The following is a 17,134-nucleotide window of genomic DNA, read 5'->3' as shown; positions in this document are numbered from 1 at the left end:
TAGTAATAATGTAGTAGATATCAAGATTCATTAGTAGTAATAATGTAGTAGATATCAAAGTTCATTAGTAGTAATAATGTAGTGGATATAAAGATTCATTAATAGGAATAATGTAGTAGATATCAAGGTTCATTAGTAGTAATAATGTAGTAGATATCAAGGTTCATTTTTAGTAATATTGTTGTAGATATCAAAATTCATTAGTAGTGATAATGTAGTAGATATCAGAGTTCACTAGTAGTAATAATGTTGTAGATATCAATATTGATTAACAGTAATAATGTAGTAGATATAAAGATTCATTAATAGTAATAATGTAGTAGATATCAAGGCTCATTAGTAGTAATAATGTCGTAGATATCAAGTTTAATTAATAGTAATAATGTAGTAGATATCAAGATTCATTAGTAGAAATAATGTATTAGATATCAAAATTCATTAATAGTAATAATGTATTAGATATCAATATTCATTAGTAGTAATAATGTAGTAGATATCAAGATTAGTTAGTAGTAATAATGTAGTAGATATCAAGATTAATTAATTGTTATAATGTAGTAGATATCAAAATTCTTTAGAGGTAATAATGTAGTAGATATCAAGATTCATTAGTAGTAATAATGTGGTAGATGTCAAGGCTCACTAGTGGTAATAATGCAGTAGATATCAGAATTCTTTAGTAGTAATAATGTAGTAGATATCAAGATTCATTAGTAGTAATAATGTGGTAGATGTCAAGGCTCATTATTAGTAATAATGTAGTAGATATCAAGATTAGTTAGTAGTAATAATGTAGTAGATATCAAGATTAATTAATTGTTATAATGTAGTAGATATCAAAATTCTTTAGAGGTAATAATGTAGTAGATATCAAGATTCATTAGTAGTAATAATGTGGTAGATGTCAAGGCTCACTAGTGGTAATAATGCAGTAGATATCAGAATTCTTTAGTAGTAATAATGTAGTAGATATCAAGATTCATTAGTAGTAAAAATGTGGTAGATGTCAAGGCTCATTAGTAGTAATAATGTAGTAGATATCAAAATTCATTATTAGTAATAATATAGTAGATATCAAAATTCATTTGTAGCAATAATGTGGTAGAAAGCAAAATTTATTAGTGGCAATAATGTAATAGATATAAAAATTCATTAGTAGTAAAATGCAGTAGATATCAAAATTCATTAGTAGTAAAAATGCATGCAGTAGATATCAAAATTCATTAATAGTAATAATGTAGTAGATATGAAAATTCATTGATAGTAATAATGTAGTAGATATCAAAATTCATTATATTAATAATGTAGTAGATATCAAAATTCATTAGTTATAATAATGTAGTAGATATCAAGGTTCATTAGTAGTAATAATGTAGTAGATATCAAGGTTCATTAGTAGTAATAATGTAGTAGATATCAAAATTCATTAGTAGTAATAATGTAGTAGATACCAAAATTCATTAGTAGTGATAATGTAGTAGATATCAAAATTCATTAGTAGTTATAATGTAGTAGATATCAAAATTCATTAGTAGTAATAATGTAGTAGATATCAGAGTTCACTAGTAGTAATAATGTTGTAGATATCAAGATTGATTAACAGTAATAATGTAGTAGATATAAAGATTCATTAATAGTAATAATGTAGTAGATATCAAGGCTCATTAGTAGTAATAATGTCGTAGATATCAAGTTTGATTAATAGTAATAATGTAGTAGATATCAAGATTCATTAGTAGTAATAATGTATTAGATATCAAAATTCATTAATAGTAATAATGTATTAGATATCAAGATTCATTAGTAGTAATAATGTAGTAGATATCAAGATTAGTTAGTAGTAATAATGTAGTAGATATCAAGATTAATTAATTGTTATAATGTAGTAGATATCAAAATTCTTTAGAGGTAATAATGTAGTAGATATCAAGATTCATTAGTAGTAATAATGTGGTAGATGTCAAGGCTCACTAGTGGTAATAATGCAGTAGATATCAGAATTCTTTAGTAGTAATAATGTAGTAGATATCAAGATTCATTAGTAGTAATAATGTGGTAGATGTCAAGGCTCATTAGTAGTAATAATGTAGTAGATATCAAGATTAATAGTAGTAAAAATGTGGTAGATGTCAAGGCTCATTAGTAGTAATAATGTAGTAGATATCAAAATTCATTATTAGTAATAATATAGTAGATATCAAAATTCATTTGTAGCAATAATGTGGTAGAAAGCAAAATTTATTAGTGGCAATAATGTAATAGATATAAAAATTCATTAGTAGTAAAAATGCAGTAGATATCAAAATTCATTAGTAGTAAAATGCAGTAGATATCAAAATTCATTAATAGTAATAATGTAGTAGATATGAAAATTCATTGATAGTAATAATGTAGTAGATATCAAAATTCATTATATTAATAATGTAGTAGATATCAAGATTCATTAGTTATAATAATGTAGTAGATATCAAGGTTCATTAGTAGTAATAATGTAGTAGATATCAAGGTTCATTAGTAGTAATAATGTAGTAGATATCAAAATTGATTAGTAGTAATAATGTAGTAGATATCAGAGTTCACTAGTAGTAATAATGTTGTAGATATCAAAATTGATTACTATTAATAACGTAGTAAATATCAAGGTTCATTAATTGTAATAACGTAGTAGATATCAAGTTTCATTAATTGTAATAATATAGTAGATATCAAGATTCATTAGTAGTAATAATGTAGTAGATGTCAAGGCTCATTAGTAGTAATAATGTAGTAGATATCAAAATTCTTTAGAGGTAATAGTGTAGTAGATATCAAGGTTCATTAGTAGTAATAATGTAGTTGATATCAAGGTTCATTAGTAGTAATAGTGTAGTAGATATCAATATTCATTAGTAGTAATAATGTAGTAGATATCAAGATTCATTACTAGTAATAATGTAGTAGATATCAAGATTCATTAGTAGTAATAATGTAGTAGATATCAAGATTGATTAACAGTAATAATGTAGTAGATATAAAGATTCATTAATAGTAATAATGTAGTAGATATCAAGGTTCATTAGTAGTAATAATGTAGTAGATATCAAGGTTCATTTTTAGTAATATTGTTGTAGATGTCAAAATTCATTAGTGGTAATAATGTAGTAGATATCAAAATTCATTTGTAGTAATTATGTAGTGGGTATCAAGGTTCATTTGTAGTAATATTGTTGTAGATATCAAGGTTCATTAGTTGTAATAATGTAGTAGATATCAAGATTCATTAGTAGTAATAATGTAGTAGATATCAAGATTCATTAGTTGTAATGATGTAGTAGATATCAAAATTCATTAGTAGTAATAATGTAGTAGATATCAAGATTCATTAGTAGTAATAATGTAGTAGATATCAAAGTTCATTAGTAGTAATAATGTAGTGGGTATCAAGGTTCATTTGTAGTAATATTGTAGTAGATATCAAGATTCATTAATAGTAATAATGTAGTAGATATCAAGATTCATTAGTTGTAATAATGTTGTAGATATCAAGATTCATTAGTAGGAATAATGTAGTAGATATCAAGATTCATTAGTTGTAATAATGCAGTAGATATCAGGATGGTTTGATTTGTTTTGGAATTTCGCGCAAAGCTTCACGCTAGCGATACGTAAGTTAACAGTGTAAGAGTTGTAGGAAAACAGGTAGTCCTCAACACCCACCGGGCTCTCTTGGGCTGCTCTTTTATCACCGAATACTGGCATTAACCGTCATTATGCTTCCATGGTTAAGAGGGTGATTATGTTTTGTGTGACGGGTACTTGTATCCTCGATCCTCATATTTCGAGTCGATCGCCCCTAACCACGTGACCATGCAATGCCTGTTGTCAAGTTCGTTACCCTTGATATTGTTGAAGTTACCAAGGTTTATTTCACCTAACAATATAGTTGTTATCAAGGTTCGTTAGCAGTAATAACGTTGTGGTTAGTAAGGTTTATCTTACCTGATAATAATGTCGTTATTGTGGTTTATTTACGGTATTGTAGCAACAGCTGATTATACTAGAGAACTTACGTTCTTCCCTTCCTGTCCTGTCGGTTAGGGTCAGCACCATGCTGGAGTAATAGCTGAGTGCAGTCAGCATGACCCAAGGTGACTGCGAAGAATAAGGCCGTACAGCCGTTACTGTCAATTGTTTCAACTTCAGCTCCGCACAGATTTATTAGGGTTTCCAAACAATCCACGTGCCCTCGGCTCGCTGCACAGTGCAGAGCTAGGAAGTGAAAAATAGACGTGTGATTTTACGTGTATATTATATTTTATATATTCATGTATATTCCTTCTATTTTCCCAGGGTATGTGGAGAGACTTGGATCACAGAGTTGTTCTAAAGATTAGTACTTTTTTATATGTAACATCTTAATATAGTTTAAAAATTCAATGTCGTTCATCCACGTGAAATTGTGGTTGGATTATTGACACGCGCTAAGAAACCAGACGCGTGCTCAGAATCCTATTAGTTATGCATGAGAAATTCCTTTTGTTCCAAATGACTGAATTTCAAAAATCACTTGAATATTAACACCACATTAGATATTGTTTTTATATATTATGAACTCGTTTTCAACGTGGGAAAAGTGAACAGTTCTCCATGAAGTGCTTGTTTTGTTTGACCTGATCGTATCGAAAGAGGAATAAGGGTAGTTCGCACAGGTAACGTTATTTATCAAAAAATAAAATGTGGTAATGGGCAGTTTCTTACTGTTAATTATAGGCTACAATATATTATGTCTTGATATATTCAGTGTTAAGGCACAGAAACTGGTTTTATTATTTTGACACAATATAATATGAGATGCCGAAAAGTGCCGTTTTTATATTGCCACAAGATAACATGAGATGCCGCAAAATGCCGTTTTTATATTGTTACAAGGTAATATCAGGTACCGCAAAGTGCCGTTTTGAGAAAGCTATTCAAACAATAAAATTTCAAAACATCTATGAGGTCGACCACTGGCTATAGCTGCATAGAGCAGAATGGCCCTAGCATGGATCACGCGCTTAACTTTGAACTACTTACTAGATGAACGTGTTTCGTCTGCCAGAAGAATGTGGTAAAATTAACACAAAGGATTCTTTTTTCACAGTTGTTAAACACCATTTGAAATACTTGGTGACATATATTGACTGTGCGATTAAGAAGTTATTCACTTTTATGACCAAAAATGTGTCTTACTTGTTGCCATTCCAAGTGAGTTGTGTGCGTGTGTGTGTGTGTGTGTGATGTGTCAGTCCTGCTATTGGTTAATAACAGTCGATTCTTCTTTGTCCAGTCAGCAGTTTTCAATTTGGGTTGGCTATTCTTGAACTTTAGGGGTTCTGACTTGCCCATATGTCAGATAAGGTGCCGTTTAGGTTGGAACTACCAAATGAGATAGACAATGAAGGTGGTACTTAGCATACATAAAGGATTCTTACGTGTAGGTTGGAACTACCAAATGAGATAGACAATGAAGGTGGTACTTAGCATACATAAAGGATTCTTACGTGTAGGTTGAAACTACCAAATGACATATACAATGAAGGTATTACTTAGTATACATAAAGGATTCTTACGTGCAGATTGAAACTACCAAATGAGATATACAATGAAGGTGGTACTTAGCATACATAAAGGATTCTTACGTGTAGATTGAAACTACCAAATGAGATATACAATGAAGGTGGTACTTAGCATACATAAAGGATTCTTACGTGTAGGTTGAAACTACCAAATGAGATATACAATGAAGGTATTACTTAGTATACATAAAGGATTCTTACGTGTAGGTTGAAACTACCAAATGAGATATACAATGAAGGTGGTACTTAGCATACATAAAGGATTCTTACCTGTTAAACCGTCTTTGTCTTCAGCCGCCACTGAAGCTCCAGCGTTCACCAAGGCAACGATGACGTCACTGCTTTCTGAGGAATAGGATGTTTTACTAGGCCTAGGATCTTTAGAAAACAAAGCAAGCACTAATTAAAGTAAAAGATTGGTCCATTCTTCCGAGAAAATCTTTAAAAAGTCAATACGCAGTAAACATTTGATTGAGTGTATATTACATTTGTTATAGAAGAAAGTTGTATTAAGATTTGTCAGGAATCTCATAGGTATTCACAAATGAGAGAAATGTATACCTGAAAACGGCTGGTTTTGGTTGAGAAAATTTTTTTGTGCATAGGAGTGAACAACGTTTCGACCTTCTTCGGTCATTGTCAGGTTCACAAAGAAAGAAAGAGGTAATTGACCGATAGCTGGTCACATGTTTGGTGGTGGTTGTGTAATTGAGTATAGGAATGTACTGCATACCATGTATTCCTGGCATCAGCAGGAACATAACCAACATTTGTCAAAAACTAATAACAAAATATGACATTCCAGTTAATACCAAATTTATTCAAAAACCAGGCACAAAACTGAGGTCTATACTATGTAAAAACTACACTGACAAACACCACACCAACATTATTTATAAAATACAATGTGATAACTGCCACGACTTTTATATTGGAGAAACAAGTAGAACAATGGAAACCAGATTCAAAGAACATAAAAAGTCACCTTCACACGTTTTCGAACATTGCAGGTCAAATAAACACAACATAACCATAGAAAACACTCAAATACTAAATAAAAAAACAAACATAAACAAACGCAAAATTAAAGAAGCCTTAAATTTATATGCAAAAACGGCTCGTTTGGGTTGAGAAAATATTTTACATAGAACCTGACGATGACCGAAGAAGGTCGAAACGTTGTTCGCTCTTCTCAACCCAAACGAGCCGTTTTTGCATATAAATTTCTCAACAAGTGGGTTTCTCGACATCACTGATTAAAGAAGCCTTACTTATACAACAACTTAAACCCAAAATAAACCAATATAAAAAAACACCTTTATACCTATATTAATATAATAAAATAAATAAAATTATATATTCAAACATCTAAGCACGCCCTCTACATTCTTACACTCAGTTACACAACTTTCTTCAAACATGTGGTCAGTTACCTCTCTCTTTCTTTGTGAAACTGACGATGACCGAAGAAGGTCGAAACGTTGTTCGGTCCTCTGCATAAAACATTTTTCTCAACCCAAACGAGCCGTTTTTACATATATATTTTTACATATATATTTTTACATACATATTTTTACATACATATTTTTCTCAACAAGTGGGTTTTCTCATCATCACTGATTACATTCACAAATGAGCTAGTATTGATGTCTTTTCTTTGTGCTTTCTGGACAAATAACCATCTGCAGTTGCAACTCTACTGTTTTTTCAAGATTTCCCACATGGTGGTGAATTCTATTGCTTCAGAGGTGGTATATGATTGGATATAAGAGTCAGTGCAATCGTCTGTTTGTCCCGCCCACCATTCCAAGATCCATCTAATCACGGATAGTAGTTTGTTATTATTTCTTACTTTCTCGTTGAAGGCAAGTTTCTGCCAATACTCACGTGCTCGTTATTCTTGTTTTCCCAGAAATGAAACACCCAATAACATTGTTTCGGCTTCCTTTTGCCTGTTGTTCATTGGCCAGTGTAGATCTGTCACTGACTCTTGCCTGAGAACGAGGGTAGACTTTTGTATGTTCAAGCATAGAAATGAAACAAGTTTGTTTGTAATTAACTGCATAGCTACACAAAGCTACCTCGGATATTGAATCCCAATAAATAGCTATATTTATTTTTCATTTCGTACACCGATCATGTTAGTGTAATGGATATATTGCTGTTTAAAGAACAGGTTTATTGTAATTTTGTCAATTATAAGATTATTTATGACGTGACACCTTGTCTAACGTGTCGAAGCATGATTATAATTAATTATACTTGCCATAATACGTCAGAATTAGGCCTGCTATACGAGGAAGTGGCAATCATATTGTTGCACGTATAACAAACCACGTGTCTTTATATTAAGTGGTTTTCCAGGTGTAAGTTTTCAAAGGCGTTTCCAAATTCTTGCGCACCCTGTACATATTTTAGGACTATATTCTTTATCCAGTTATTTCCAGCATTCCAATAATTACACTGCACAACAAAGTTTTTGCTTCTTGAACACTGTTGGGTGTTCCTTATAGATTTGTGGCTGTTGATCACGAAAATCACATCCAAATATGCCTATCATGTACCGTTTCATTGAAATCTTCAGTTTCATCAGGACATTGCTACAATGGAAAAACGATATTAGGGCAACTGGAATCCATCCATGCTTGCTGAATACTGTTGGACACTGCAACGTGATGCACCGGACATTGAATACAAACGAAAATTAGGAGCAAAACACTTTTAATTATGTTGAACTTAATAGCGTATTAGAAACATAAACGCAATTAAATACGTTATTGCCAGTAAACAGTTAACTGTATATTCTCAAAGTTCCTACGTGATGAAGCAAAACCAAAACTATAATTGTGCATACCCACCAGGTACCTGTCACAATCAGTAAAAACTTTTCAGGAAGCAAAACTTTTAAAAACAATTGTTGTGCAGTGAATTATAAGAAGTATAAATATCACTATTTCAACCACGCTGTGTTTGCCTTGTCTATTGTTGACCACAGGTTGTTTGTAGTAAGCACAAAGATACACAAAGAGCTATTTGTACTCCGCTCACCATGGGTATTAAAACCCGGTTTTCAGCGTTTTAAGTCCGCAGACATTTCGCTGTGCCACTAGGGGTGGGACTACAGGTTTAGTTCAACACGGAATCCACCAGGGGCCGACTGAGACATGGGAAACACACCACCTATGTAACTAATTTATTATACCAACAGTTTTTATGGTGTGAACGACTTTTTCTAATTTGACGAATTACAATTAGCAGAAGCACCAACCTGAGGGCGGCTGTTTTAACTAATAATAATTAATCGTAGCGTTCATACCTCATCGAGAAAGAAAAGAAAAGGTGAACAGTTTCCAAAAGTGTTTGTTTTTTCTGGGAAGTAGTGCACGTGAAGGATGTTCAGATTGTGCTGACATAAACTCAATGTTTTTATGTATTAAAAGTGCCTCCTTTTGGGGAAGAAAAGTAACATTTTTAATAACTCCATTTTTAGTACTACATTTATTAAATTACATCAATAAATATACAATTAAACATTAACGTACAGTCCTAGTGAAAGTTGTGCTCTTGTTGGGATAAGAGCACTGTTATTTAAAACTGTGTTGTGTCATAAAGAAATGGTTGTTGCACATGTTGTGGTCATTTTTCTAATTGCCTGAATCATGAATACTCAAAGTGAAAATGAGTTTTGATGTTTTGTGTTTGTTATGTAATTCAATAGGTAGCGCTACATTGTATATATATATATATATATTTTTTTTTTTTCGGACGCGTACATAGGTAGATACATACGTAAAGTTTGTGCACATGCACATATAATGTGGTTGACGTACTTATTATACTTTTTTGCACATGCACATAAAATGTGGTTGACGTACTTTTTACACTTTTTTCTTCTTAAAAAGACTCAAAGAACTGAATAAACACTTTAGGGTTAAGAAAGGCCTACTACTAATGTCTTATGACAAATATAATTAATTAAATTCTACTTAATTTATATCTACATAAAAATAAAACATTGTAAACTATTAATAGAATCATCTTTACCATTTTATGTGTTAACTCATTTCTCATTTCCTTGTTGTAAGTGTTAATCTATCAATATTTTCATTTTTAAGTGTTACTCCTGATTTCTCTGTCAGGTGTTTAATCTGTTTCCATTTCTCTTTACTTAACTTCATAAATGTATGTAACATTTCTTGCTCTTAACAACCGAACATTACTATATGCCCCCCACTGACAAAGCGGCATGTCCGCGGACTTAAAACGCTATAAAACGGGTTTCAACGCCCATGGTGGACAGACCATAGTTGGCCCACTGTGTAGCTTTGTGCTAAATTACAAACAAACAAAACATTCCGACATAAAATGACATATACCGTTCACAGTGTGTCGCTATCATTTTGAAACAGATCTGCCTAGCGTGTGCAAAGTGTGTTTAAAATAACAAAAATTTGAAATTTGAATAATTAATATTTGCAATCATCGCAAACTTAATCCAGCCAAAATGTTATCGAGAAACACGCAATCGCTGGTCCATCCTTAAGGGATTTTCTAGGACTACAAGGTCCGCTATTCATATACTAGGACATTGTGAATATATTTAATTATTAATTAGAATCACGTTAATAATATTGTTTGTAATTTTAACAGTTGTCTTTTGTAACTTACGAATCACTTAGCAACAGTATCTATGTAAGGGTGTGGCTACCTGGATATTGAAGAGTTCTGCTTCACCCGCATTTAAAATTTTCCATACGTTCTGAATCTGCCCTTCAGGAAAAGAAATCTTAGTGATTATGTAGACAGAGAAATATGTGTGTTAGTTAAGTATAGAAGAATATACACGTCATTACCTGAAGTATACTGTGTTTGTGTTCATTATTTTAATAAATTAATTGATTGGCTAATTTTAACAAACTTTAATGATTTTCCGAAAGTATCAAAATTATGATTTGCTTTTGTATTCTGTTTGTTTGTTTTGTTTTTGAATTTCGCACAAAGCTACTCGAGGACTATCTGCGCTAGCCGCCCTTAATTTAGCAGTGTAAGACTAGAGGGAAGGCAGCTAGTCATCACCACCCACCGCATACTCTTGGGATACTCTTTTACAAACGAATAGTGGGATTGACCGTCACATTATAATGTCCCCACGATTGAAAGGCGAGCATGTTTGGTGCGACCGGGATTCAAACTGAATCATCAGCTTGCCAAACACTGTTTAAAGTAAAGAATTTTTTGTTTTTCTTTTCATTATATTTATTTTAAATTCTAAATGAAGTGTAATTCTATAGTAACTTAGCAGGCTAACTTGGTAACAACTTGCAATTCTATAGTAACTTAGCAGGCTAACTTGGTAACAACTTGCAATTCTATAGTAACTTAGCAGGCTAACTTGGTAACAACTTGCAATTCTATAGTAACTTAGCAGGCTAACTTGGCAACAACTTGCAATTCAATAGTAACTTAGCAGGCTAACTTGCCAAGAACTTGCAATTCTATAGTAACTTAGCAGGCTAACTTGGTAAGAACTTACAATTCTATAGTAACTTAGCAGGCTAACTTGCCAGCAACTTATTAAAATAATCGCAGTTTTTTCAAGAAATTAATTTACCTACACTCGCTGCCCACAGCAGTGGTTGGCGGCCATCTTTATCTTTAACATTGACGTCCACGCCTCGAGCTAGAAGCTTGTGGAGAACAGCAAGACCTAACGTCACATCATTGCCCGTCTCACGGTTGGGCCCACACATCTGGGCAGCGTAGTGTATAGGATAAGCCCCGTGAATGTCCGGCGTAGCAGGGTCTCCACTGGCATCAATCAAGATATCTAAACAATCTAGTTCACCACAAACTGATAGAGGAAGGAACAAAGATAAAGTTATTAGATACAGAATCCCTCCATTTATAAATAGTTATTGTTAGTTTGACACGTAACTTATCACCTGTGTAGACTTTGTTTTGTGGGATTACTGCAGAAGAAATTGAATTATGTTTATTTGTTTTTTCTATGACAAAGTCACATTGGGCTGTGGACCGCAGATAACTGAACTCCCAAGCTTAATTTTGTATGTCCGTAAATTTACCGACATGTAGTTAAGATGTGTTGTGAGTTACTAGTTACCCCAACCGTTTCTCTTGTATAGAAAAAAAAAAACCTCAACAGCTGCCCATTTTTGTTCATTATATGTCAGCAAAGACATTAATACAATAGATCTAAAATATATTGGAGAAAGATATTGCAATTATAGTTGGGAAGCACAGCTTTTTTTAAAGTACTGTTGCTCGATATAATATTAAATCTTTTTAAAGTACTGTTGCTCGATATAATATTAAATCTTTTTAAAGTACTGTTGCTCGATATAATATTAAATCTTTTTAAAGTACTGTTGCTCGATATAATATTAAATCTTTTTAAAGTACTGTTGCTCGATATAATATTAAATCTTTTTAAAGTACTGTTGCTCGATATAATATTAAATCTTTTTAAAGTACTGTTGCTCGATATAATATTAAATCTTTAAAGTACTGTTGCTCGATATAATATTAAATCTTTTTAAAGTACTGTTGCTCGATATAATATTAAATCTTTTTAAAGTACTGTTGCTCGATATAATATTAAATCTGTTATTATTAGCTTAAAAGAACGAGCTGAGGATTTATCGTCACCGTACCTGTTGCCCAGTGGATGCACGTGTGCAGTTCATTGTCAACACTGTTGACGTCGGCACCCTTGTCAATTAGATATTTTGCCATAAGTTTGTTGCCGCAAATCACCGCTAGGTGGAGAGCCGAATAACCTTCTTCGTCTTTTTCGTTTATCAGGCTGGGGTCAGTTTTTAAGATGAGGTCAGCACAAGTTATGTCTTTATTTTCCGTACAATAATGTAGAGCTGTTTTTCCACTCCTATCTCTTGTGGCCACTAGATGGCGCTGTCATAGTAAAACAAACATAAGTGGATCAAATTTAAATTGTTTCACAGAAGGTAAAATATAGCATAAGAAATAATTAAAAAGAGTACTGTTGCAATTATACCAGTAAGTTAAATATTTGTATTAAATTAATAGAAACGTTAAGACCAAGAGAATAAATTCTGTAAAAATTTACAACAAAACTGTTTTTCTGAAATATGTTTTCTGTAATTATGTGGTAGCAGGTGTTGGTCTTTTAATTTATCATTAATGAATATTCTGTACACTCCAAATAAAATTACTATTTTATGATTAACTATGTAATTTTGAAACACCCAGATGTAGAAACGAAGGGTTTCATGATAAAATCACTATTACGTACGTTGAAACCTTATTAAATATTTTCGGCAAGAGAGGTGCAAACTAGTGCACACGCATCAAGGTCCTTGAGACAAAGAGGCCCAGACGTAATGTTTCTGAAACTTTGAAACTGTTTAGGAATCATTTAAACCGAGAAAGATCTATCGAACCTTGATTTCACACGAGTTATTATGCAAACAAAAACAGCCCGGTATGACCAAGAGGTTAGGCATTGGACTCGTAATCCGATGGTCGCGGGTTCGAATCCCCACCAAACCACACATGCTCGTCCTATCAAACGTGGGGCGTTATAATGTAATTTTCAATCCCACTATTCGTTAGTAAAAGAGTAGCCCAAGCGTTGGCGGAAGGTGATGATGACTAACTGCCTTCCCTCTAGTCTTACACTGCTAAATAAGGGATGGCTAGCGCAGATAGCCCTCATGTAGTTTTGCGCGAAATCCAAACCAAACAAAAAGAATGTGAAAATATAACGTACAGTCGACCACTTGACAACGTGTTCAAAATGTTTCGTTCGTTTCAACTTTTTTTGGCTACTTTACTTTCCATTTTTAAGAGAAACTTTCATTCACCTAACTTACAATTGTATAAAACGGATTACATTCGAACATTGAGATTTTAAATCATTACAAACCTGATACGACAAAATACTGGGTTCATTAAATAAATTATTTCATGTTCATATTAAAAAATATGTTTCGTGTAGCAGACGAATATTATTAATCAAGTCACGTTTTGCATTCTCATTATATTTTAGAATCAATTCCATATTTTTCTGTTATATGTGCCATATTAGTTTTTAGTAATATAACTTGTATAGATAATGTTTTAATAATTGCATAAATATTATAATATATTGTTTGTTTGTTTGTTTTAAATTTCGCGCAAAGCTACACGATGGCTATCTGTGCTAGCCGTCCCTTATTTAGCAGTGTAAGACTAGAGGGAAAACAGCTAGTCGTCGCCACCCACCGCCAACTCTTGGACTACTATTTTACCCACGAATAGTGGAATTGACCGTCACATTATAACGCCCCACGGCTGAAAAGGTGAGCATGTTTAGTACGAAGGGGATGCGAACCCGCGACCCTCAGATTACGAGTCGTACTCCTTAACCCACCTGGCCTAATATAAGATCTAGTGACATTCTTGTGAAAAACAGATGACGTTTGAAGGCTCAAATAATTTTTTTTCTATGAAGTCTTTTACGAAGTTTGGTCTTTTGCAAAGATATAAGATCTCAGAATTCAGATGTTTCCCTTGAAGCAAACATTGATTAATGAGAAATAAAGTTTCTCTTAGAAAAAACAAATCGATAAATTAAAGTTAATGGGTCCCCTTGAAAAAAACAACACACGAACAAAGGAGCAATAACAACATCGGCGAGTCAGGGTTAAGATGTCCTTTTGAAAACAAGAACTGGAATTAAACTGTATGAAAAGAAAACAACAACCTTAAGCCAGAGTTAAGATACCTTGACACAAATACATCAGTAAAATTGTGATAGGACATTGATACAGACACAACAAGGGTAAGGCTTACCTTTTTCTCTAGAATAAATTTGACTTTTTCTTCGCTGTTTTGCTGACAAGCGGCCATCAGGGCTGAAAGGCTGGGAGAGTTAGAATGTTTGACATGAGACTCGTGTCCTGAGGTCTCCATGACATCAGACATACTTGCTTTTGTGGATACGCTACTTGCCTGTTCCAGTGTGTATGTTAAACATTAGACAGAGACGTAACAAAGAGTTACATAAACAGTAGATATAGTAAACCGATCCCAGTAACAGCGAAATTTGGGCTACATAAACAGCAGCAACAAAAAGTATATAAAACGAGTTACATAGATTATGACAGTTTAAGTAAAGTTACATTATTTGTTTGTTTTTGAATTTCGTGCAAAGCTACTCGAGGGCTATCTGCGCTAGCCGTCCCTAATTTATTAGTATAAGACTAGAGGGAAGGCAGCTAGTCATCACCACCCACCGTCAACACCTGAGCTACTCTTTTATCAATGAATAATGAGATTGACCGTCACATTATAATTCCTTCACGGCTGAATGGACGAGCATGTTTGTGTGACGGGGATTCGAACCCACGACCCTCAGATAATGAGTTCACCTTAACCACTTGGTCACGCCATGCCCACAGCTACATTAAAATGATAATGAAAAGAGCAACAGAATGTAGAAACAATTAAATAATAGGTCAACCAATCTGCGGTTAAGCCTAGATGAAATTACAACATAGTTGGAATTTGTTGTGACTATCCTACCAAAGCATCCTGAACAAAAATGTTGACATTTTAAATTAATGTAGGACAGACAAAATTGTTAATTTTCATAAATCCAAAATGCCCACACAATGTGATATATTTTATCAATAATGCTCTTCAGATATTACATGTCTCTAGGAACTGAATAAAAACATTCATATAGATATTGATACTGATTAACTTTAGAAAACCTTGACCAAATATCCAAGATGGCCGCTAGTCCCCCTAATAATGTCCGTCTTAAATACAAGAATAGATGTAGGATTCAGATTTAAATTATTTTAGTGTCTGATCGTATTTTTTATCATTCTCAGTATCATAGGCATATTAACAGTTTCTGTACTTTAAGACATTTAAAAGAAAACAACGACATTTAGCCAGAGTTAAGATGTCCTTTGACAGATGTACATAAATACAGTATAGTATTAAGTAACAACGAATTCATTCAGTGATCACTAAAATTACCATCACACGTTCCTCACACCTGTAGAAACAAATGATGAATCTTGGCTGATGACATCCATGACTTTGTACATGCATCTGAGCATTCTATCTCATTCTTCTTGAAGCTAAATCTTCATGTATTGCAGTTAGACCTGGTGGTCCTTAGAAGAAACTCAGATCTGGTGGAAAATGCATGGTTCGTTCTTTACGACAATTATTCATTTCAAGCTATAATCCTCATTTTTCTGGATCTAAGTTGTCAGACTTTCTCATCCACTGCTGAACTTGGTAACACACGAGTACTGTGATGCCAGAGAGCCGCTTCTATGAGGTAGGGAGGACCTACCTACTGTTACAGAAACCCCTGTAACGCAATGTATTCAAACTTTCATCAGAATGGCTTCTATATAAACAAATTAGAGCTTATATGCGAGAAAACGAAAGCATCCTCAGATGCTTCACTGGAAAACACTCCAGTCTGTTTCTTGAAATCAGGAAACACTTTTTCAGTTCCGGAAAACCATTCCTTCTTTCCAACGCCAATACAGTTCTGGTAAGCCATCCTTCCGTTCCAGTGCCAAACAAGCATGATTAAACTAGAGATTGCCTGCACGACTGGTGATACTTTTCTGGACCATTTTGTAGACATTTACAATTCAAAATTTGTAACGCGTTTGTTTCGTTTTCTTAAATGAGTTGAAATATACATGAAACCATAAGAGCACAAAGAGATCTGTATCTTTTCCTGTGACAGCAGTATCTACTGTATCTGTAACAGTGGTGGAAATATTTCACAGATATTGATCTAATACAAAGAGACTAAACCAGACAATAACCATTGTACACATCAAGACTAAACCAGACAATAACCATTGTACACACATCGAGACTAAACCAGACAATAACCATTGTATACATCAAGACTAAACCAGACAATAACCATTGTATACATCAAGACTAAACCAGACAATAACCATTATACACATCAAGACTAAACCAGACAATAACCATTGTATACATCCAGACTAAACCAAACAATAACCATTGTATACATCGAGACTAAACCAGACAATAACCATTGTACACATCAAGACTAAACCAGAAAATAACCATTGTATACATCGAGACTAAACCAGACAATAACCATTGTACACATCAAGACTAAAACCAGACAATAACCATTGTACACATCGAGACTAAACCAGACAATAACCCTTGTACACATCGAGACTCAAAACCAGACAATAAACCAATTATTGTACATCGAGATTAAACCAGACAATAACCGTTGTATACACCAAGACTAAACCAGACAATAACCATTGTACACATCGAGACTAAACCAGACAATAACCATTGTACACATCGAGACTAAACCAGACAATAACCATTGTACACATCGAGACTAAACCAGACAATAACCATTGTACACATCGAGACTAAACCAGACAATAACCATTGTATACATCAAGACTAAACCAGACAATAACCATTGTATACATCAAGACTAAACCAGACAATAACCATTT

At 33.2% G+C, this 17,134-nt stretch overlaps 1 protein-coding gene across 1 annotated transcript in view; it reads right to left on the bottom strand.

Moving 5' to 3' along the window:
• Positions 1-14,561, bottom strand: part of LOC143227547 (uncharacterized) — a 48,185-nt gene extending 33,624 nt beyond the window's left edge. The window contains exons 1-5 of the mRNA XM_076458981.1: positions 14,430-14,561; positions 12,269-12,527; positions 11,209-11,448; positions 5,868-5,975; positions 4,050-4,248 (exon numbers count right to left, since the gene is read on the bottom strand). Of these exons, the coding sequence (XP_076315096.1) occupies positions 4,050-4,248; positions 5,868-5,975; positions 11,209-11,448; positions 12,269-12,527; positions 14,430-14,561 (938 nt within the window). The remainder of the gene's footprint in view (positions 1-4,049; positions 4,249-5,867; positions 5,976-11,208; positions 11,449-12,268; positions 12,528-14,429) is intronic.
• Between the last annotated feature and the right edge of the window lie 2,573 nt (positions 14,562-17,134).

This window comes from Tachypleus tridentatus, chromosome 9 (assembly GCF_004210375.1).
Source record: "Tachypleus tridentatus isolate NWPU-2018 chromosome 9, ASM421037v1, whole genome shotgun sequence".
NCBI lineage: Eukaryota > Metazoa > Arthropoda > Merostomata > Xiphosura > Limulidae > Tachypleus > Tachypleus tridentatus.
This window is presented reverse-complemented; position numbering and strand designations above follow the sequence as displayed.